The following is a 24,248-nucleotide window of genomic DNA, read 5'->3' as shown; positions in this document are numbered from 1 at the left end:
CAGCGGTGGAATATATTTCCCTCGTAGTGTCCTTGCTCTGTAATTGAGTACTTTCCAAAACAATCACAACGTATTTTTCATGAAAAGACAAACTGAAAAAAAATGAAATTTTGGATATTTATCAAGATACAATTTAGTAGGAATCACATGTGAGAACAAAATGTTTTCAACTATACTCCGCTCCATTATTGCAGAAGCCACGTACCAAAGAGAAAGTATTTCTGTTCTTATTTGCTACTACCAACCTTGACTATATTAGCTTACCGAAATGCAGAAGCTTGAACAGAGGCCTACACGCAATCAATCTAAGGAATCAAACATAAGTTAACATAAGAACAAAAATGTAGCATCTAACACTAAGTGTTACCTCCGGATGATCTACTTACTTATGATCTCAAATCTGGAGCTAGTGTATCAAAGAACATAACTTATAACAAATGAAATACAAATCCATAATTACTTGATATGAAGATGAAGGAAAGAAGACACAAGACTTCATCATATCTCTTAACCACATTTGTGAACGTGTGGGACTGCTCAAATTTGTAGAAAAGAAATTAATATTTTTCAACATTACAGCATTAACTAAACCTAGTGATTGTATACGCCATACTGTTAAAAGCTTCTGCAGTTTTCTTCCATCTCTTGCTTCATCCAGTTTCTTTCTTTGAACAACTCTTCCTTCATTTGGTTTCTTTATTCCACTAACTCTTCATTTTTTTTCTTTTTTTTACCATTTCTTCAATTTGGCCACTTGATACTCCAACTCATGTTATGATGCATTTTTGTTTGATAAAGTCCTCTGAGCTTACTCCCACTCCAAGTGCTTTGCCATTTTTTATTTCCCCAGGCAATTGATTCAATATCTACATGAACATCAAGGAAGTTTCCTTTTATCATCTGAATCCATAGTCTCAAACTGCTTTTTTTGCCCTCTCTCTTTTTAGCGAAAAATTAGCAAGTACACTTTATTAATCATTGAAAAACAAAAGAAAGAAATAATACACCTTTGAGCTGCAAATCTTAAATTTTCTCAAAGCGTAATATGAAGATAAATCCTAAGATGTCTGTGTAGCACACATACAGGTTTCAAATATTGGCATACATTTGATTTTTGAAATAGATCATAAATTCACTGCAAGTCTCTAACAATACAGTATGATGAACATTCATAAATAATTAATGTACAACTTGATATAAACAACAGCATAGAAAAATAGAGGGCCACGACCACATAATATGCATGAATCAATGAATTGAGAATTGCTCTTGAAATTAACCTGCAGGAGATTTTCCTACCAGAAGATGCATTAACATATTAAAAAGGGACTGAATTAAGGATATCTTCTTTTTTTTCATTCATTTTCTTCAAGACTCTTTGTCAAATCTCTTTCCTCACTCTGCAACTCCAAATCTTCCACAGAAACGCAACAGATTTTTTCTACTTGAGGCCCCATTTAATTCTTGCCAAACACGTTTGTCTTAACTATCTCTTATTGAAGTGGTTTAATGTATCAGTCATATTACAAAGAGAAAGTGAGTCTGGAAAAGATTACATATTACAGAACTAAGTTTCCAATTCCTTAAGGTGAAAAAAGAAAGAAGAGAAACAATCTTAAGAGATGCCGGCTTGGATTGGTTACCATAGTATTCTGGACTTCATTACGAATTCCATTACTAATTTAACATGTAAAGATATAAAGTCAGATATGTTCATTACCAGTGTCAATCTCTTTTGGACCATTAACTACAATGGAGGGAGAATCCTAAATGTCAAAGCTAATTAATCCTTCATGACCACACCAAGGCCCAAAAGGGTGTATCAAGGATGATATGCTAAATCTGAATTAATGAAGTTTTGGTTTTGTTGGAGGCAGGGAGCACAAATGAAAATAGGCACACTGATGTTCCCAGGTCTCAATTCACATTAGCATTAGGTGATTAACTCATATTAATTATCAATTGAATCAAAAGAAATACGCAACCTATAAAGCCTAACCTAGTCAAGCCAATCGATCGTGTGATTTAACAAGAAAATTGGAAGCAAGAAGAAGAAGAGACACAGGTGTTTGATGACGGAGTTCGGCTCTTGAGCCTACGTCTCCGGGACTCGGGATAGAGTCCAATCTACTATAGCTTGAGAGATTACAGATAAACAGGGAAAATAAGGGTACAGAGATGACCGTATATGGCAGTAGTTGATGCTCAAATCAACATCGAGTCTTCCTCTTCATATGAGGAATAAAAGCCCTCTGGTATTGCCTCAAAGAACCAAACACAGAGTGAGATCAGAACATCAAGAACAACTCCAAGCCATCACCGAATCACTCAAGAACACCATCGAGTGATTCCCTTCCTTTGCCAAGCACTTTGCCTCAAAGTACCACAAGAATCAACCATCAAACGAAGGTAGAAGATGAAGAGCAGGAAGAAGAATAGCCATCTCCGAATCTCCAGAATCGCCAGAGCTCAAACCCCAAATCAGAACACGAAACCCTCGACACTGTTTGCATACATGAATGAAATAAACCAGCCCAACTATGCCTTATACAAACACATGAACCGGACGGTTCAATAACAAACCAGGTAAATACATGAAATACCCAGATTACCCCAACAATCTCCCCCTTAATCTGTAACTCTACACAACAACCATAGTAGGCTGGGCTTCAACCGTCATCGTTCAAGTGTACCTGCACAAACAAAAGAAAAAGACCACAGTACAAAGCAAACAAAAAATATGCAAAGTACCTAGACATGCACTAACCATGCAACACTAAGGGACTCACAACAGGCACAACAGGCACACCATGCAACAAATGCAACATGTAGAGAAACCCTAATCATAACTCATAACTCATAACTCACTCATAACTATGAAGAGCACACATGCACACACCAGGCAAATATCTCATAACTGAGACAAACAGAGAAAGAGTTATAAAAATTTGGGCAGCATCTCCCCTAAAACTGCAACATATGCAAACCTAATAAACAAACACAAACATACCTGGACATCACCACACCATAGATAAATGAAAAACAAGTATACAATCTCCACAAAAGATAATAACCCACCACATAGACTTACTCATGCCAACACAAGCATAATAAATATATGAATTAAAACAAGTAAGACTTTAAACAAGAGACTTGTATAAACTTCAAGAAATCCATGGTGATATCCAAAAACAACCTAGATTAACAAAACCTCACAACATCAACAGATGAACAACATGGATCCTGACATAATTGTCAATGTCAATACAGCCCATGAATCTACAAATGCTTACAATATAAGCCAAGTCAAGTTTAAAACATATCACATGATACATAAGAGAACTTAACCAACTAGAAAAAAGAGATTTAAACAATTCAAATATATAAAACATCACAAGTAAGCATAAATCTCTCCCCCTTAACCAGTAGATCCCAAAACTTAGGAAATTCCTAACAAATCCATGTATTTTCATTTCAAATTCTGATTTTAAAACCTTCCCAAAGGAATACAAACATGCAATCAATATGTTAAACCACATAGATGCAGATATAAGACATAGAAAATGAAATGAGAAACTAGAGGCAACTGTCAACCTAAAATGCAAATACAATGCAAAAAACTCAACCATCAAGTCTTATATATCAATGCCAAGGGTATTCAAATGAAATCACAACAGAATTCATTAACAAGTCATATTTCCAAACTTAGTTGTTAAAATGCCTAAAGAAGTTGCAAATCTTTCTTTCTTCCACACTAAAGTAAAGAAAGACAACAAGTATCCAATTACCCATTAAAATAATGAAGAGAGTAACTCAGGATAGCAAACATTCTAATAGCCTTACATTTAACCAACAAGATGAAAATATTCTAAACAAACCCAATAGGCAATAACACTTCCTCAATCCATCACTGGCTTACTACCACTACTCAAACCAAGACCTCTTCACCCACTCACTACACATGACGGGTACAAGTCACAACTAGACACATCTAGGTCACCTAGAGTAGAAACCAAACCAGAGATAAAAGAAGTAAACTCAATAAGACTTGACAACTCTGACCAACCAGACTCAATGACCACATAAAAATCTAACTGCAAACAAGACATAATCTAACCAATAAAACTGGTGCAAGTCATCTTACCAGACAACTCAATAAATCTGACAATAACTACTCCCAAATCAAAAAAATCATACAAGTTGACAAACCATATCCCCTGAATCTCATGTGAACCCCAACCTGTGAGAACACACCCTCTTGACAACACCTATGTCAAGACCAGCACCAATGCTGAACTGGAGAACAAACCTCTCCCCCTGGAGACCAACCTCTCCAAACACTTGACAACACTATGTCAAAAAACTAGCACTCATGCTAAACATGGAGACTATACCTCTCCAAACACCAGGGATACTTCTAATGCTATACCAAGTGAAATAGGAATCCTCATGTGTAACCAACTGTAATAAACAGTCTCAACACCACCTATTACCACTCTAGCATTACAAAAACAGTCAGACAAGTATAACAATGCCAATAAAAGCATCCATGAGAGTACAAAACAACAACAAATACATAACATGCCATCACTATCATAATTGGTCAAGAATTCTCACACAACAAGGTATATCTTAACCAATAAAAAAACAGGCATAAAACATGTTGTCTCAGATTTATGAAAAAATAAACAACTTCCTTACACAAGCATATCACCTTAAAAAAAAAAAAATAGACCACCTCCTTTTAACAAAGGAACAAAATAGGATAAACCAAAGTGTGCACCCAATGGAAACCCAAACAACCAGGTCTTAAAACAAGGTTTATGCTAACACAGAAAGCACCTAGGTCATCAAAGGACCTCAAACATGCTTATTTCACCAGAATTAGGCACATTATTATTAGAAGTCTCTTCTTCTTGCAGTTTTCTCTTATATGCAAAACAATTTTTCTTAAAGTGTCCTACTTTCTTGCAAAAGAAGCATCTCTTGAGGTTTGCATCAGACTTGTTGTTCCCATTATTATTCTTATTGTTATTCTCATGACTTTCAAATACTTTTCCCTTCCCTTTGGGTCTCCTTTGTTTGTAAGAGCCTTTACCCTTAACAAACAGATTCTCCCCCACGCCCTTAGTCATACCGAAGCCAATAGTTCGGACTCCCTATTCTTTAAGGCATCAATCAGTTGTTCTAGGGAAATGTTTTGACAAGCATACTTGATTGAGTTCTTAACAACAAGATAATCATTATGAAGTGAATTCAATAGGATAATAGACAAGTCCTGATTTTCCAATTTAGTCTTCTCCCCTGTATTAGCTAAGTCTTGAATCAACTTCTTAAATATATCTAGGTTCTTGTCAAGGCTGATTGTAGGGTCCATCTTAAACCCATACAACCTCTCCTTCAAATAAATTTTGTTACCTAGATTCTTTTTCTGATAGATCTGCTCAAGCTTATTCCAAACTTTAATAGGAGTGTTGTCATCCTCATCAAGACACCTGATAACCCCATCTGTGATGTTCCAGAGCATGCAACCAATTGCATTCTCCATCACTTCAGTCCTCAAGACTGGATCAATACTTTCAAAGAAAGCATCTGGGTCATCTATAGATCTTAGGAGTTTCTGTTGTGCCATTAAAGCACTGACTTTCCTTTTCCAAATCCCAAAGTCCCCTGTCCCATCAAACTTCTCAATGTCTACCCTGGAACCCCCCATAGGAGTATCCAAAATTAGGTAACTAGGACTCAACCCTAGACCTACTGCTCTACTAGAGCCTGTGGTAACTACACTAACCACACTGGGAGGAGTATCCTCCTCTGGTAGACAGAAACCCTTGCTTAACTCCACTTTGGAGCAGGTAAATCACACAACTGATATAAACAATTCTGAGAAAGGAAGATTAAACTAATCAAGCATCAATTAATCACACTTTGTTTGCTAATATCATTCAAAACAAAAAAAAAAAAAAAAAAAAAAAAAAAAAAAAAAAAAATTAATCACACTTTTTTTAATTTAAACACACTATCGTATGGTACTCCTAAACTGTTTGCTTGAAATGATAACTGTTTGGTATATCGTGATGTACGTCTCATAATGTCACAAATGGCAATGCATATCACACATACATATACACACTTTAACCAGGCTCCAAGGCTCTACCAAGTGTGTACACCAATCTTGCAAATAGCATACTTCAAAGAAAAGAGTGAACAAACATTCACAATATCAAAGATACACGTGGTTCAACAAATTGTCTGCATCTATGAAATAATGGTCACTTAAACATCAGTATCTAGTCATCACTGGGTGAATGATTTTCCCCCTTGAAAATACAAAATGCTAAGTCTTCACCCATTTAAGATGCATAAATGAATTAATAAGAGGTAATTCAAGGGCCACATAATATGGATGAATTAATGAACTGAAAAAAATGCTCTGTAAATTAACTTGTTGGCTTTTTGCATATTATAAACTGCATTAACATATCAAATAAGGACTAACTTAAAGAGAGATTTTTTTTTTTTGGGGGGGGGAGTTGAAGGCTCTTTAACAGAATACTCTTTTCTTATGTTTTATTTTTATTTTAAGTATTCATGTCACGAGTCTAGGAATTTAGAAGGAGAATAAAGGACAGTTCAGATTTTTTTAAAAAAATTTCTTTCAACGCTTGAGTGCTTGTGTGCATGTGTTTGCTACTCCAACTCTCATGTAAACGCTGGTGAGAGAGAAGTTTAAGAGTTGAGAATGATTTATCACTCCAGGAAGACAGATATGTACCATCTTGTTCATGAGCGAGAGGGACAACATAATCATAAGCAGATGTAGAGGATACAGACTCCTCTAAGATCATAGACTCCATCGCTCTTGACAAGTTGTCCTTTGAACAAAATGACTGTATGAGTCATACAATCGAGTATCGTCACTATAACTATAACCATGCATATGTTGCTGCTCCTCCCCATGGCCCCCGCCGCTCCTTGATTGAGTGTAGCTTGTAGTACGATCACGATGAAGCTTACCACCATGACTGTCAAGTCTGTCATCCTAGGTGACATGCATGTACTTAGTCTCTCTAATTTATATCTGCGGGGGGATGTTATGTTTCGATAATGGAACATGTAACCGCTCTTGTACTCCACCACCACCAATACTACCGTTGTCATCATCATCATCATCATCATCACGAGGAGCACTTGAAAACACTTATATAGCTATTCCATAAATTTCTATAATTTTCAAAATCATTTTCCTTAATTTTTCTCTCTATTTTTCATAATTATTTATATTTTATATTAATGTTTTAAATTTTTTTAAAACAAAATAATTATTTATTGGGTAAAAAAATTCTAACTCTGTGAGTTTGTAGATTGGACCATGGAGATCCACATGTTTTTCGATCATGATACGACGCATATATCATGTAAAAATTAAGCATTTTCAATAAATACAATTTTTGACTCCCAAAAATAAATAAATAAATTACTTAGAGGAAAAAAATTTTCAATGAGTTTGTAGATCAGCCTATGGTGTTCAACACACTTTAATTTCATACCCATTCAATAACATTATGACATGCATTTTGAAAAGAAAAATAAAAAATAGTTTGGAAAACAATTGTTACCTCTCATATGAAAAAACTCTCAAATCTATGTGAATTACGTTTGATCGTTGCAAATAATGCTACCGGTCAATAATGAAGCAAAATCTAATGCTAAATATCGAAGATAGAAGGAAAATATGGCAATAATGTGGAGAGAGAAGATTTGGGAAGCTCGGGAGAAGAGAGAGAAATTCAGGAAAAAAAGGTGGATAATTCATCCAAAGTTCGGTTTATATTGCCAAAAATATCGATATTTTGCCAAAAATGGCAGAAAATTAGGCTATTTTGTGGCGGTTTCAGTTTGGTTGTCAAAAAAATTTTGCCTACACCCACACCGGCCAAAATTTAGCAAATTTCAGATGATATTTGGTGAAATGTTTTTCTAAGCAACAAGCAAACATGTAATTTATAAATAAACCCTTATTTTGCACCATTTGAATCATTTGGATTTAATCGTCAACCGCAAAAACCAGTGGAATAAATTCTTGGCCTATAATTGATAATTATAGACTAAAACTCTATTATGGATCTGGACTTCTTTTCATTCTTTTAAATTTAAGTAAAACTAGGATACCAAAAACATCAAAAGAATAAAAAATTAGGAATGAAAATTGATACCGAAAAGCAAGGTTTAAAGTATCGGTATCGAGTATCGTATCGGTCAGGTGATTTTAAGAGACGTATCGTCCTGTATCGAGTATTGTATCGCTTTGGCTAATGTATTTTAGTGTAATTCAATGGAGAGACGTATCGAGATGTATCGTATCGGTTGGGTCAAATATGGATACATATCGGCTAGTATCGTATGGTATCGTGGGATACTTTAAACCTTGCCGAAAAGGCCCCAAATGTGTAGTGCTATATGGGCATCTCACTTTAAAGCCAACAACTAGTAGTTTGTGTTCTTATTTTGGTATTTCAATTGTTATTCAACCTAGCTTCTCTGAACTTGTTATCCTACAATATACCTAGCCTCCCTGAACTTGTTATCCTACAATATTTGCGGCATCCAATCTCGTCTCACTCTTATATGATTAGCAAAATATGCATCTATATAATTGACTTCTTGGTTTCATGTAAATGGAATTGGGAAATGTTTGGACGGGTGGACCATTTAATAACATTCTCTCCTATGACATTGCTCACAGAAGGAAGCATCAACATAGCCAAACTTAGGCTCTTTTTGGTAACAATTCTCATTCTCTATTATGAAGTTTTTTTATTATTTTAAGTTGTTTGGCATCTATTATCAGTTTTATTTTTATTTAAAATAATAGAAAAACTTCCAAAATTCATAATGAACATTTTTGTCTATTATGGATTATGGTGAGAATTTAATTCTCTTCATTTATGCCATGGTTACTTAAAATTTAATGGTTAAGATGAGGGTAAAATAGTCAATACATATTTTTTTTTAATAAAAACTATACTTTTTCCCTCTTTTATAACTTGCTCTATTATTTACTAGCAATTTTTTATTTTGACACCAAACTTATTGTTCATTTCATAATTTATTTTCGATAAAAATCACCAAACCATTTTTCATTCTTGACCAATAATGAATTCTTGTACTTATTTCTTTTAAATAGGCATAACAGAGAATGATAATTGATACCAAAAAGAGCCTTAGATATGCTAACCTCTATTTCTATTGTGCACCAATAGATATTTGGGGGGGGGGGGGGGGAGGTTAAAGAAAGTTCAATGAACATAGCAACTAACATAAGCAGATTGCTACCGGCTAAATAGTCTGGAGACTCAACCAACATTTTTGTCTATTATGGATTATGGTGAGAATTTAATTTTCTTCATTTATGCCCATGGTTACTTAAAATTTAATGGTTAAGATGAGGGTAAAATAGTCAATGCATTTTTTTTTTAATAAAAACTATACTTTTTCCCTCTTTTATAACTTGCTCTATTATTTACTAGCAAATTTTTATTTTGACACCAAACTTATTGTTTATTTCATAATTTATTTTCGATAAAAATCACCAAACCATTTTTCATTCTTGACCAATAATGAATTCTTGTACTTATTTCTTTTAAATAGGCATAATAGAGAATGATAATTGATACCAAAAAGAACCTTAAATATGCTGACCTCTATTTCTATTGTGCACCAATAGATATTTGTGGGGGGGGGGGGGAAGGGGGAGGTTAAAGAAAGTTCAATGAACATAGCAACTAACATAAGCAGATTGCTACCGGCTAAATAGTCTGGAGACTCAACCAACATTTTTGTCTATTATGGATTATGGTGAGAATTTAATTCTCTTCATTTATGCCATGGTTACTTAAAATTTAATGGTTAAGATGAGGGTAAAATAGTCAATACATATTTTTTTTTTTAATAAAAACTATACTTTTTCCCTCTTTTATAACTTGCTCTATTATTTACTAGCAATTTTTTATTTTGACACCAAACTTATTGTTCATTTCATAATTTATCTTCGATAAAAATCACCAAACCATTTTTCATTCTTGACCAATAATGAATTCTTGTACTTATTTCTTTTAAATAGGCATAATAGAGAATGATAATTGATACCAAAAAGAGCCTTAGATATGCTGACCTCTATTTCTATTGTGCACCAATAGATATTTGTGGGGGGGGGGGGGGGGTTAAAGAAAGTTCAATGAACATAGCAACTAACATAAGCAGATTGCTACCGGCTAAATAGTCTGGAGACTCAACCAAGAGGGTCAACCTAGATAAGGAATCTAGCATTGGAAAATGTTGGAATAGAGGAGAAATAACAAGAATTCAGGGGGTTCTTCAAATGGAGACTGTCCTAAATAACAGCCATTATCTCAATATAGCAAGCTAGAGCTTAAAACCAGCCAATCTATTTCCACCACCAGAATTTTGAAACCAAACTTCATTTCTAACTCCACTTGATATGCTGAACATGGGAGTCTATGATAATCGCATCCAAGCTGAATCATTGTTCGATCAATTGAGTGTTGTGTACCCCAAGAATGTGCCGAGGCCAAAGGCCATACCCATGATTTTACGAGCGAAGTGTTGTGCCCTGTTGTAAGGCCAAGGCAACACATCTGTAAACTCATAGCATTAAATGGGAGTTACTGTCACCAAGTACATTGGAGTTTGGAAACCCAACACTAATGTGCAACAACTGTATTAGATAATAAGGTCGTGATAATCTAGGTTCTAGTAACAAATTCTCTAAATCAGTGGATTACCTAGATTATGATTGGGAAATGGGGAATGCCCTTTTGGCATTTCTGTCATTGGACACCAGTGGATGTGGTATGTGACCATTCTATGGTGCCCTTGGCGCTTTCCCTAGTTACTGATTGACATACCTAGGGCCTGTCTAGAAATGTTGGGTTAGGTGACCTTATGAGTACTACTACCCTTTCGGCAAGGGTATTGAAGCCAGTGAACCCATGATGTTAGTGGCTGGGTCCTATGAGTCAAGCAGACCCATTATCATCATAGAGATATAGGGTTGCATATAATAGATAAGGACTTATGGGCGCTCAAGACCGGTAACCAACCCGTGAGAGGATATGAAGAATATCTTGTCCATTATATGTAGATGACCACTGGGCTATAAAATGGGGTCCAACAGATGCCTCCCGTTGAGGATTCCATTCATAGGTGGGAAGGTATTGAAGTAACAGAGCACTAGGCATGAGGGGAAACATCCAGACCATATGTAGTACGAGACTGTATGACTTTGCATTGGGCCTAGGATTGTCCTTGACACGTGCCAGATCTTATACCAATGGTGATGTGAGAGAGTGATGACCTAATCCCCAATCATGGCTTGTCAGGACTTTACATAACAACCGTGGAGAACCCAATAGATGTACTTGAGTGCCGTGAGGAAGAGTGATGAGACCGCCCAAAGAAGACTGGTGTATGACTTAATGCGTGTCTACCGTAAAGACTTCATGATAGAGTTAGGAGAATAATCATTCATATATCATATCATTGTCATTAATTACATTATCGATATTCATATTATATGTGTGGTGTAGAATCTTGTGAATGAATGCATGGTATGATGTTGAGTTGACCTCACTGAGTTCTGTTGAATTCATTCCTTTTATATGTTTTTTTTTTTTTTTTATATTTTTCTATTAGATTATACTGCAGGTTATGAGGACTTCTTCAAAATGGAGAATTCGTTGCCGACATATCTTCTTGAAAGAGTGACCGAAGAAGAAGTGGATGCCCATGGAGCTTTATGTCAGTGTTAAGATTGTCCTTATGGGGTTGGATTCTATTAGAGACTTACTTTAGTTTAGTTTTCCGTTGCGATGAAAATCATCCCTTTTTTTTTCAAAACTCTGATGTTATACCTTTTGATTTGAAGTAATGGATAATTGTAATCATTATTTCGGTTTTGATAATTTATTACTTGAACTTGATTTATTCTTGTCTATTTAATTATGCTATATCATGTTTTGTATGGATTTGTCACTGAACCTAGATCTTGTGATGTATCACCCCCACGGATATTCGGGTATGACCGGATTTGGCTGGGTGGGGTGGGGTGTGACATCTGTGACTGTAATAGCATTAGTCACTCAAGGGCCAAAACCTTCACAGAAGACCAAAGGCTAAAGGAAAGAAAGAAAGAAACAAAAAGATTTGTAATTGAAAAATCTTTAACTAATTTGAATTCAGAACAACAAAAAAGATATACTAGCAATGCCGTTCAAATCTAAAGTTACTATGTACTTTTTTTCCTCAATGGTTCTTCACAGAAGAATTCGTTTGGGTTTTAGAACCAATTCTTATAAATGAAAAAGAAAAATAGAATCTATGGGATCCACAAATCAACTAAGGCTACTCAATTGAAATGCAATAAAGTTGAGTTCATTTGAGAAGTACCTCAAATAAATTTGTTAAGACAAAGCCAGTTGTAACTTTGAGAGCCATTGTCACTTAAAGAGTTTTGTTAGGTCAATATTAGTTAGGCCATGTAGGGAACACGATTTAGTTTTCCACAATTTCTTTTACTTTGTAAGATTTGGTAACTTTTTTCGAAGGATATAACCCCCCCCCCCCCCCACTCCCAAAAAAAAAAAAAAAAAAAATCCAGAACTTTCAAAGATTTCACTTGATTATTACCAACTTGATCTTAGTTACCTTCTGGCAGTGCTTAGCTTTTAGGCTCCATAAGTATTCCATATTTGACATAATGAGTAACATTTCCAAGGACTCACACTCAGTTATGTCCAACTCCTTTAAAGATTCCAATGTGCCAACACCTTTAATCTCGCTAAGATTCTGCACTTTCTAATCTCTAGATATAGATCTAGTAATTCTTGAGGTCCCGTGTCCAACAATGTTGAAACGCATCAAGATTCTCATTCTGTGAACCCCATGAATCTAGGTTAGAATCTCACAACCTTCAAAATGTAATCCATACAACTTTTTCAAGTTCTACAGATCCAATAATCTTTCTAAAGACTCACATCCACTTATATGCAATGACAATAAGGATTCCAACCATTGGGCTTTTAGGTTCAAATGAGACATATTCTCCTCGCTTGTTGCTTCTCGATGTGAATTATACCACAAGGAGGGAGAGGATTTTTCTCATGTTTTTGTGTGGTGCCTTAACACTCAAAAAGTTTGGAAGGGGCGTTTTTAAAATTGTTTGGGTGTGTCATAAATTTTGATTAGCTATGTGGTTTGTGGAAATCAAAGAATACGAAGTCCCCTCCACATGGTGTGTGGCCTAGGGGTGTCATTCTTGTTTCTTATTTTGTTTAGTTACAGCATAATAATCGACGGCATGAAGGAGGGGAAAGAATAGACAGCAGTTGGGTGCTCAAGACTGCGGTAAATGAAATAAAGGATGGCAGTTTGTTTTTCAAGGGAGACCGTTGCCTGTACATGATCTAATGCTCACTCATCATCTTGGGCTGGTGGTGCATCCAGATAATATAAGGAGGCCTGAAGAGCTTCCTAATGGTGCAAACCTTGCCAAGATTGAAAGGTAATCCGGGAAGTGCAGGTGTAGGTGGTGTATTTAGAGATCAAAATGCTCACGTTGTGGAGGTGTTCTGCCTTTTTATTGGTTTGCAAACTGGCTATCATGCAGAAGTTGAGGCTGTTATAAGCGGTTTTCAGGTGACGAAGGAACTCAATAGGTAGAACTGAAAAAAGATGTGTTGGGCTTGCCTATGTTCCAGTTTTTTACCTAGGTTTTTTTATTTGTTCTGTGGCTGCTGATGACAGTGCTTGTACATTTCACATAACAATTGATCTTTTACTTAAAAAGACAATGACAACTAGTCAACATCGACAATCTCATTCAGATTCTAGCATTTTTTTAACATGTAGATTACTCAAATTTTCAATGATAGACAGAGTGGGTAATCATTTTGAAAATGTTAAGCTGTACAGGGATGCTTGGTGACCAGTCATTCCAAGATGGTTTCAACCAAGACTAGGAGGGAGAATATTCAAAGCTTTTAACCAATTGAAATCTGTAGAAAGTATAGTAGCAGGAGTAACCTTTGACTGATCAAACGGTTTTTTATTTCTTGCGTCCCAGATATTGTAATAGTCTAAGCAGACATGAATTAGTTCAAAAGCGTAGATCATAGCCAAGAAAGTAGCAGAATTGTGAACACATGAACCAAGGAAAAATAAGAAACCTTATTTATTCTATTAATTTAAAGCACCAAACAATATGGGTGCAACATGAACACCTACTTGTTCTTGATCTTGCTCGGTTGATGGCTTCCCAATAAAATGAGTGGTAGGATAATAGCCAATGTCAATTGACATCATGATGGTAATGATGGAACTTGTGATTCTTGTGACCATGCCATATCAGAAGACTGTTACAAGAAACTTCAGCTCTGTTAGCCCTGATAATCATTATAAGTAGAGAAAATAAGATTCCATTGTTTATAATAAATAATAAAAAAAAAGTGGAGGAAAAAAAAAAGTGCTTGCAAAGAAAGAAGATGAAAGCTTGGAAGAGGAGCCAAATGTCAAGTAAGGCTATTCACGACAACTCTGATTTTTCATGGTGTGATACAAATGGCCATTAGTTGGTGATAACAGTTGAAACCATGATTATCCTGCTGTATATGAAGAATAGTTTCCCCTTATAAAGGCCAAAGTTACAAAGAATAGTTTCACTTACTAAATCTTTCATGTGTCGACTTTATTGATATTCATGAACTTCTTCAAAACCAATGCCTTTGTAGAGGGATTGCCCAACATTTCAGCTAAGGCTCTCCATGGTCTTGCAACTCAATCCAACCTTGTTATTCTCAACAGACAAGTTCTCAAGTTTGGCCATACACCTAAAAACCTCAAAACGGATTAGTCATTCATCATTAAAGGGAAAGTTTATGCAAACCAAAAATCATGAATCATAGATTATCTCAGGAACCTGAGGACAATTAGTGTTACAAATTTTTATAGCTTAGATATAGGAAACCGGAAGCTTGAACAGAGTATTAGTCTCTATAATTCATCAAAGTCATATCCAAGGTGTATAATTTTATCCGGGAACTTTTTGGATAACTATCAAGATACAATTTATAGAGAATCAAATTGAAAATAAAATGTTGTTCAACCGTACTTTGCTCCATCATCCGTTTGAAGCCATGCTCCAAAGAGAATGCCTTTCTATTCTTATTTGCTACTACCAACCCTGACACTTATCAGCATACTAAAATGTAGAAACTGGACCAAAGGCCTACATATCAATCAAAGCAATAAAAGGTAAGTCAATATAAGAAAAGAAATATAGCTTAGAACACTAGTGTTACCTCAAGTCTTACCTATTAAAGTCTCAAATTTGGAACCAAATTGTATCGAAGAAACATAGCTTAAACAAATGACATACAAAACAATAATTGATCTATTTGAAAAGGGAGGAATGACGACACAAAGCAAATCAGGGTAGCTCCAATGTGAAATTTTGAAACTACAGATTACCTGTAAAATAAGGCAGATGAGTACAATACAACTTGTGCATCATTTCATTAACCTATTGGTAAAATGAAGTGTCGATCACAATTAGTTATACAAAAAATTGCAATAAATAATCATAGAGATGCAGAAATTAATATTGTTCATCATTACAAAATTAATTGAATCCAATGAAACAATGAACTATTAATTACCAATTGTAGAGTTCTTCTTGAATGTGGTAGTTAGTGTTTGATCAGCTATGGAACTCCTAACAGCTGTGGAACTCTTGGAAACAACCCTAGCCGCATAAGCTTGAGATGGAGTGGCAGCTAGGGTTTTAGTTGATTTTCCAGAAATATCCCTAATACATATAAACAATAGTGGAGAAAATACAGGAGCCATGAGCAGAATATGCATGAATCAATGAATACGCTCTAAAAATTAACCTGCTGGATTTTTTCCTAGCACAAGTTACAGATCCAAATCTTCCACAAAAGGCAACAGATTTTCTACTTGAGAAAAACAGCGGTAATAACTACCATCTTATTAAAACCAGTGGATGAATGGGTAAATGATTACATATTGTTTCATAAAATTTGGAATTCCAAGCCAAAAGAAAAAAAGAAAAAAAGAAAAACAGAAAATCAAAACTTAAGAGAATTATTGTCTTAGATCCAATTCTCAAAAATGGAAAGAAAAAGAATCTATGGAATTTGCAACTGCACTTGGTTATTCAATATAAATGCACCCAAAAAAAAATCATATTCAGTTGAGAGTTGAGACAAGACAGAAATACCTTATGATAAAGCTAGTTGTAACTTTGAGCATCCACCGTCAATCAAGAGTTTAATACGATCAACATAAGCTAGGTAGAAGCAGAACATATCATTCAGTTTCCTCAACTTGTCTGACTTTACACAATCTGGTAACTTTTCCAAGGATATAGACCCCCTAACATCCAATTTTGTCAATGATTCCAATGGATTGTTGCCAGCTTGAATCTCAATTAATTTCTTGCAGTCCTTGGCTTTCAGCTTCTCTAAGTTTTTCAATTTAGAAAGATTAAGTGATATTTCCAAGGACTCACACCCAGCTATGTTCAAATACATCAAGGATTCCAACGTGTCTACACCCTGAATCTTGATAAGATTCTTACAGCCTTCAATTGTTAAATTGGTCAAACTTGTCAAATTTGATAGATTGGGTAATATTTCCAAGGAGTCACACCCAGTTATCTGTAAATACCACAAGGATTCCAACGTGTCTACACCCTGAATCTTGATAAGATTCTTACAGCCTTCAATTGTTAAACTGGTCAAACTTGTCAAATTTGACAGATTGGGTAATATTTCCAAGGAGTCACACCCAATTATCTTCAAATACAACAAGGATCGCAATGCATCAACGCCTCGAATCTGAATCTGGGTAAGATTCTTACAGCCTTCAATTGTTAAGTCGGTCAAACTTGTCAAATTTGACAGATTGGGTAATATTTCCAAGGAGTCATACCCAGTTATCTTCAAATCCAACAAGGATCCCAATGTGTCAACACTCTGAATCTCGGTAAGATTTTTACAGCCTTTAATATGTAAATTGGACACCCTAAAGTTTGACAGATCAGGTAATATTTCCAAGGAGTCACACCCAGTTATGCCCAAACGCCAACAAGCTATACAATCCGTCAACACCATGAATTTGGGTAAGATTACAACCATCAATACTCAATTCAAACATGGATTGCAATGTGCCGACACCTAGAATCTTGGTATGATTCTTACAGCCTTCAATATGTAATCTTTTCAAGCTTTTCAAATTTGATAGATCCAATAAGCTTTCCAAGGACTCACAGCCACTTATATGCAACTCCTCTAAGGATTCCAATTCGCCAACACCATAAATCTCAGTTAGAATCTCACAACCTGCAATATGTAGCAACCTTAACTTTTTCAAATTTGACAAATCCCGTAAGGTTTCTAAGGACTCACAGCCACTTATATGCAACTCCACTAAGAATTTCAATTCACCAACACCGAGAATCTCGGTTAGAATCTTACAATCTGCAATATGTAGCATCTATAAGTTTTTCAAATTTGACAGATCTGGTAAGCTTTCTAAGGACTCACAACCACATACATGCAACTTCTCTAAGGATTCCAATTTGCCAACACCAAGAATCTCATTTATATTGTCACAGCTTTCAATAGAAAGATGGCTCTACTTTTTAAAGATAGACAGATGGGATAATCTTTGCAAGTACCTGAATCCACTAATCTTGAAATACTCTAAGAATTTACAGCCACTGATTTCAATTCCTCAATCTCATCTAGGTTCTTGTTACCTTCAATCCGTAAACTCTTTAACTTCTTGAGGTTGGACAAGTCTGCAGGTAGTCTTTCCAAGGATTTGCAGCAACTGATTTCCAATTCCTCCAAGTTGTCCAACCCATTGATGCCATGAATCTCTGATAGATTCTTGCACTCTGTAATGTATAGATGAGTTAACTTGTTTGGCAGACCATCTGATAATCTTCGGATGGCATCACACCTTGCTATTCTCAATATTCGCAAGGACCCCAATCTATCAAGGCCTGGAATTTCAGTTAATTTACTCAGGTTTTCAATGTATAATTGCCTCAACTTGTGTAAGTTGAAAATATGATCAGGTAATCTTTCCATCGAGTGGCAGCAATCACCAATCGTTAGCTCTTGTAATGATTCGTAGGTTCCAAGGCACCCCCCAATATCTAATATTTGTAGACATCCCCTGATCATTAGTATCCTTAGCCTTTTCGAGTCTTGCAGGTCTGGTATTTTCCTTAACGATTTGCAGTTACACATTGACAACTCCTCCAGAGAGTCCATTCCCTCCAGGCCTTCAAAATCAGAGATGAAATCATTATACCAAATCCTCAATTTCCTTAGATACTTCGAGCCCCTCAGATTTGGTAATTTTCGCAATGAATTGCAAAGTTGAATGGTCAACTCCTCCAGGGAATCCAAATTTTCGTCACAACCTTCAATTTCTTCTAGGTGGGGACAGTACAAAAGATCTAATGTCTTTAAATTTGTCAAGCCTCTTAATGTACTTGATACTTTTACCACTGACTTATAATTGTAAATTGTAAGTTTGGTCAAACTTGTGGGAAGACCGGAGATATTTTGAATTGAATGGCAGTCAAACAACCTAAGGCTTGTGAGACCTGGGGGAAGACATGAGATGCTTTTGAAACTTGGGGCTGATGTACATAAAGAAAGGCTTTGGAGTGCAGTCAATTGAGAAATTTCAACTGAGAGGTCCACTACTGCACTCTCCTCCTTATACCGACTACAATGTAATTTAAGCTCTCTCAAGGATACCATACGGCCCAAATTCTCAGGCAATTTTTCTAGACTTGTTGTGTGCCATAAATTGAGTTGTTGGAGATTAGTCAACTTACTAATTTGAGCCGGTAGACTCCTTAGCTTCTCGCACCCCATCATGTCTAATATGACCAAGTTTGTGAGAAGACAAATGGATGCATCAATCTCATTTAATTTGTCACACAGCAACTAAAACGCAATACTTCCAGATTTTGATTTTCCGAAAGAACAGGAGTTCTAGATAGTTTATGACAATGTGACAAATCTACAACTTTTAGATTTTTGGCCATCTGCAAAATAAAAAATATACATTAACTTCTATAAATAACTTAAAAAGCTATGGCCTATTTTTTTCAATATAAACAAACTATAAGCAAAAACAGAGAAGTTCTAAGAGACCTTGATATAGTTCCAACCCATCCAATTCGTCGTGATGTCACTTGAAGATAGATCGAGAACCACCAATTTACGTGGACAAAAAGCAGTCTGGATGCACTGGTTGGGACATCCTTTCCAACTAAGCCACCTCAATTCAGAAAAAGAATGTCTAAAGTTCCAAGAGAACTTTGCATAATCAATTCGAAGAAACCTTAAATGCGTCATTCCTGCAAATCCTTCACTCCTCAAACCTTCATTGTCCGAAACACTTCTAAAATCAATGCTGAGTCCTGTGACACTACTTGTTCCCTGCACAAAGAGAACAAAGAAAAGCATAGACTTACTTAATTAAATGACCATATGAAATTTTTGTTAAATCAAGAAAAATCCATCAAAAACATCACAAGGTCGTCATGGAAAAGTTTTAATTAAATTCAATACCTACCTCTTGTTTGTCCAATACATTCCAAACATCCTCTCGAGACCATATCCGTGTACGTCTCCCTAGCTCAATAGCATTCTCTTGGCAAATAATACTCCTTCCAAGATCCCGGAGCAAATCATGCATCCCTAACACGCCTTCTTCATTAACCATAACCAAAGACTTTTCACAAAGAGAATCAAGCCCTATGAAAGGTTCAAAATAACAACCTTCCCATATGTAACAAACAAGATCCTTATGCATGCCAATGAAAAAACAGGCGATATCCAGAAACATTTGTTTCTCATCCTCGTCATCTAATCCATCAAAACTTGTTCTCAACCTCTCCATGACATTATTATTCAGAACTTTCTTTAGCTTCTTTAGCATGCCTTTCCACATTGATTTTCCCTTTAAATATAAAGATGAACCTATAACTTGCAGTGCTAAGGGAAGTCCTCTAGTAGTTTCGATAATGGCTTTTGATAGATCCAAATAATCATTCGGAGGTTGGTGGCTTTTGAATGCATGATGGCTAAAAAGTTGAAGACATTCATTGGAATCCATTGGTGGTGGCTCATAAATTCCATTTGATTCACAAAGGTTTAAAATATGCTTGTCTCTTGTTGTGATAATGATTTTGCTTCCCACACCAAACCATTTGCAGTCCCCAACAAGATATTTTACTTGATCTTCATGATCCACATCATCTAGTACAACAAGGACCTTTTTGGAACACAACCTTTCTTGGATCACTTTGGTCCCAGCATACAAAGTAGTAATATCTTGGCCTTCATCCTTCAAGGTATCCCGTAAAAGTTGTTTCTGCAAAAGAACAAGTCCATTATGTTGTTGAGTAGCTTCTCGAACGTTTGCAATAAAGCTACACCCTTCAAAGTGATTAAAGACTTCGTTATAGACAATCTTAGCGGTTGTTGTTTTTCCAATGCCTCCAAGGCCTTGGATCCCAATAACTTTTTTGTTGTTAGATTCAATGTCTAACAACATCAACATTTCTTTTAAGCGAGATTGGGCTCCAACCAGATTGCCATCTTCACTAAAGGGTCTCTTTTTCAATTTAGTATAAACTATGTGAACAACTTCTTCTACCATCTCTGCTTCAGATCTGCATAATTCAAATATATACACAAAAAAGTAAGAAAAGAATACAATATAAGTAAGAAAATGATATTATGGAAGTCTTCCTATGCATTTGTGTGTTATTTCTTCATTTAAGTTTTCTGTATTTATCCCAGTTAAAAAGCTTTTTGCAATAAATTTCTAATGTCTCATACCTTCATGGTCACTAATTAACAACAAATATGGCTCCCCAATTTGAAATCATTTCGCAGTTTTCAGTTCTTTGCATATGAGATTAATTAATTTAACCATGTATATTAGACAAATTTTGGTAGTTAATTCATCAATCTCAATCTCAATTTCATATGGCAAATAATAATGTATATCAATTAATTTTTTTTTTAAATCATATTATAGATTTTCTAAATAAATAGAGATGCATCTCTATGGATTGATTAATTGCATGATTTGTACCAATTATTGTACATTACTTATCATTCCAGAATTTTGAAAACATAATATTACCATATGGACTGATTACTTGCTTCCTAACAATGGTCGACTTAGACTAGATCAAAAAATTATTTTCACAAACCATGTAGCAATCCAAATCAAGAACCCGGATTGAGCATGGCTCATGCTAATTAATTCTGATAACTTTGAAAGCTTGTATCAGAAATTTCTGAAGTTATCAAAAAAATCATTTTGTATTATTTTCTCAATATTCCATTAAAATATATTTTATATATGATACATCTAATGCAAATTGGTCACATGAATGTAAATCATATTGTCTAGGTTCCTTTAATTGGTGACTAAGCATGATTTTGTTGAACATCAACTGCACTTAAATAAAAAAGGAACTCTTTGGTCAACACAGAGCTATTCTAGTAGTGAAACCAACATCTCTTAGTGAAGAGGTCATGGGTTCGATAAGACATGTTAATATTCTCATCCCCCGGCTTAATAAAGCCCCTTAGTACCCAAAAAAAAAGAAAAGGAACTCTTGGACTTACGTTTTCTCATTGACATGCCACCCTTTCAATCTGCCAACCTCCTTCATAGCTTCCTTCCACTTTTCTACATCAGATATCATATCCCTTTGGTATTTCTCAAAGAAATTCTGGTAAATCCCTGTTTGGTTTCGTACATCTCTTGGCTCAACTTTGTAAAAAATAGGCATGACTGTCCGATCCAACGTTCTTCTACATTCAGATATTTGGACTAACTCTTTGAGACACCACTTGCTTGATGGATAATTCTCTGAGAATATGGGAATGGAAATCTTCGACTCTTGTATTGAAGTGAGTAGCTCTTTCCCAATCTCATTTCCCACATGAAGGTCTTCAGAGTCCCTAAAGGTTCGAATTCCAATTCTAATTAAGGCATGGTAGAGGTGGTCGGCGAAACTTCTGCGTACGTCGTTGCCATGAAAACTCAAAAACACTTCATAATTTGTAGTAAAACTAGAAGAAGTGATTGATGAAGAAGAAGCAGAAGCCTGGTGAGCTGCTGCCATTTTTTCTATCAAATTGCTTGGAGAATACTTTCCTTCGAATGTGAATATGGAAGGAAGCGTTTGGATGGGCTTAGGAATATTAATGAAAATTAAAAGCGATAATAACAAAGACGATCTTTAATTTTGAGAAGTTCCCACCACTTTCTTTACGTTCATTACAAAGAATTTTCTATATTATCACTTTTGACTTCCTCACATCATCACTAGTTGCTTTTCACACACCATCAAATGGGTTTCTTTGTTTTATCTCTAAAGAAAGTTTTAACAAATTATTTTTCTAGATAACCACTGGTTATTTTTTCAAACACACCGTTACAAGTTTTCACTTTATTGGTAGTTGGTTGATTAAAAAATAACTTTCTAGGTAACTCCAAGCCCTAAGCTAAGCCTCTCAATATTTAACTTGACTTTAGGTCAAGTCTTTCGAATTATCAAAACCATAGCCAACAAATCCGGAGTTTGTATAGATTCACATCGTCTACAATTCACACCCGCTGCAATTCCTTATAATTCGTATCTAGGATTGTGACACGTGGTAGTTAATAATCCAACGCTCACCAATAAAACCTAACTAAGAATTGAATCTAATGAATCCCTAAAGTTAAGCCTCTAGAAAAGAGAAGAAATGACCAATGATGGGTTAGTCAAGTGGTTAAAGACCCGCCTTTTCATGGGGAGGTTCTAGGTTCGCACCTACTAGTAATTTAGTAATTTAGTTCCCACCCCATAGTAACAAGATACCTTTTACAAAAAAAATAAAAAATGTACAAAAACTGTATTACACGGATATCTTACTTTTATATAAAAACAAATTAACTAGTTATTTTTCTAGGTAAGTGCAAGTGACTTTGTCACACACAATTTGTGGTTCTCTCTTGCTAAATGATTGATTAAATTATAGTTTATTAAATAAAAATGGGAAAATTACACGCATGTCTTCTATTGAGTTTCACAAAATTGTCTACCTTGTGTTTGAGTTTGCAAAACTAGCAAATTTAAGGGCCTGTTTGGTTACATGAATCTAGAGATTTCAAATCTCTATATTCATGAATCTGAGAATTATACCCGTTTGGTTGTAAAAATTTCTAGATTCATGAAATCTAGAGATTCACCTTTTTAAACAAAAAACGTGAATCTGTAGATTTATGGGTAAGGGGTGAAATCCAGAGATTTCAAAAAAGTTATACAGTTGCACATTCACGAAAAAATCATGTCGATCCACAGATTTCATTCCACAACTAAACATTTAATTTTATAAATTATGACTCTACAGATTTGAAATCTCCAGACTTGTGTAACCAAATAGGCCCTAAAGCCATTTGTTAATTTCATTGATCTTCTTATTGGTTTTGACATATTTTCCTTAGTTCCATTACCAGGATCTCTATTCTCTTCATCTTTCGTACATCATTAGACGGTCACAATCCCATTATCGCCACTACCACCGTTCCCATGCCCTTGAACTTGTAATATGGTTAAGAATAGAAAATCTCCAATGGTGTAGCCGAAGAATCAAAGCAACATCTCTTTAAAGGGAACATGATAGAAGGAATAATAGAAAATAACAAGGGAATGAAAAACTTATGCGAAATCACAGCTCAAGAAAAGTGAAGCGTGTCTTCAAACAAGAGCTACGAGAAACGAAAATGCAAGAAAAATGTGCATATTAATATGATCAGAATCTACTATTTTCAGACTTACTTTGACTTCACAGAGCCTATCATCAATGTTACAAAAAGCTCAAAAGAAAACAAGAAACCCTAGAAAGAGAGAATAATATATTTCTATTATGATTATATATGGAGATTTGAGGGTGAGTGTTGGGAATAGTCGATTATTATAGTGTCTTGGTGGTTGATTCCAAAGTTGAAACTTGACCATTAAAATCCTTCTCAACCTTCACCTCACAATCTTATATCTTTGCCTCTTTAATTTTCAATGTATAAAACCTTACATGTATTATTATGGT

The 24,248-nt window shown here is 35.2% G+C and overlaps 1 protein-coding gene across 1 annotated transcript; it reads right to left on the bottom strand.

Annotated features, from left to right (window-relative positions):
• Nucleotides 1-16,319: 16,319 nt before the first annotated feature.
• On the bottom strand, nt 16,320-22,330 carry LOC149018285 (uncharacterized). Its single transcript, XM_089153874.1, is given in 7 exon segments — nt 16,320-17,191; nt 17,301-17,716; nt 17,833-19,058; nt 19,061-19,171; nt 19,281-19,568; nt 19,705-20,806; nt 21,777-22,330. Coding segments are annotated over 7 exon segments (4,518 nt in total). The 5' UTR covers nt 22,280-22,330.
• Nucleotides 22,331-24,248: the final 1,918 nt, after the last annotated feature.

This window comes from Hakea prostrata, chromosome 4 (genome assembly GCF_041222555.1).
Source record: "Hakea prostrata isolate BN-2017 chromosome 4, UWA_Hpros_2, whole genome shotgun sequence".
In the NCBI taxonomy this organism is placed as follows: domain Eukaryota; kingdom Viridiplantae; phylum Streptophyta; class Magnoliopsida; order Proteales; family Proteaceae; genus Hakea; species Hakea prostrata.
This window is presented reverse-complemented; position numbering and strand designations above follow the sequence as displayed.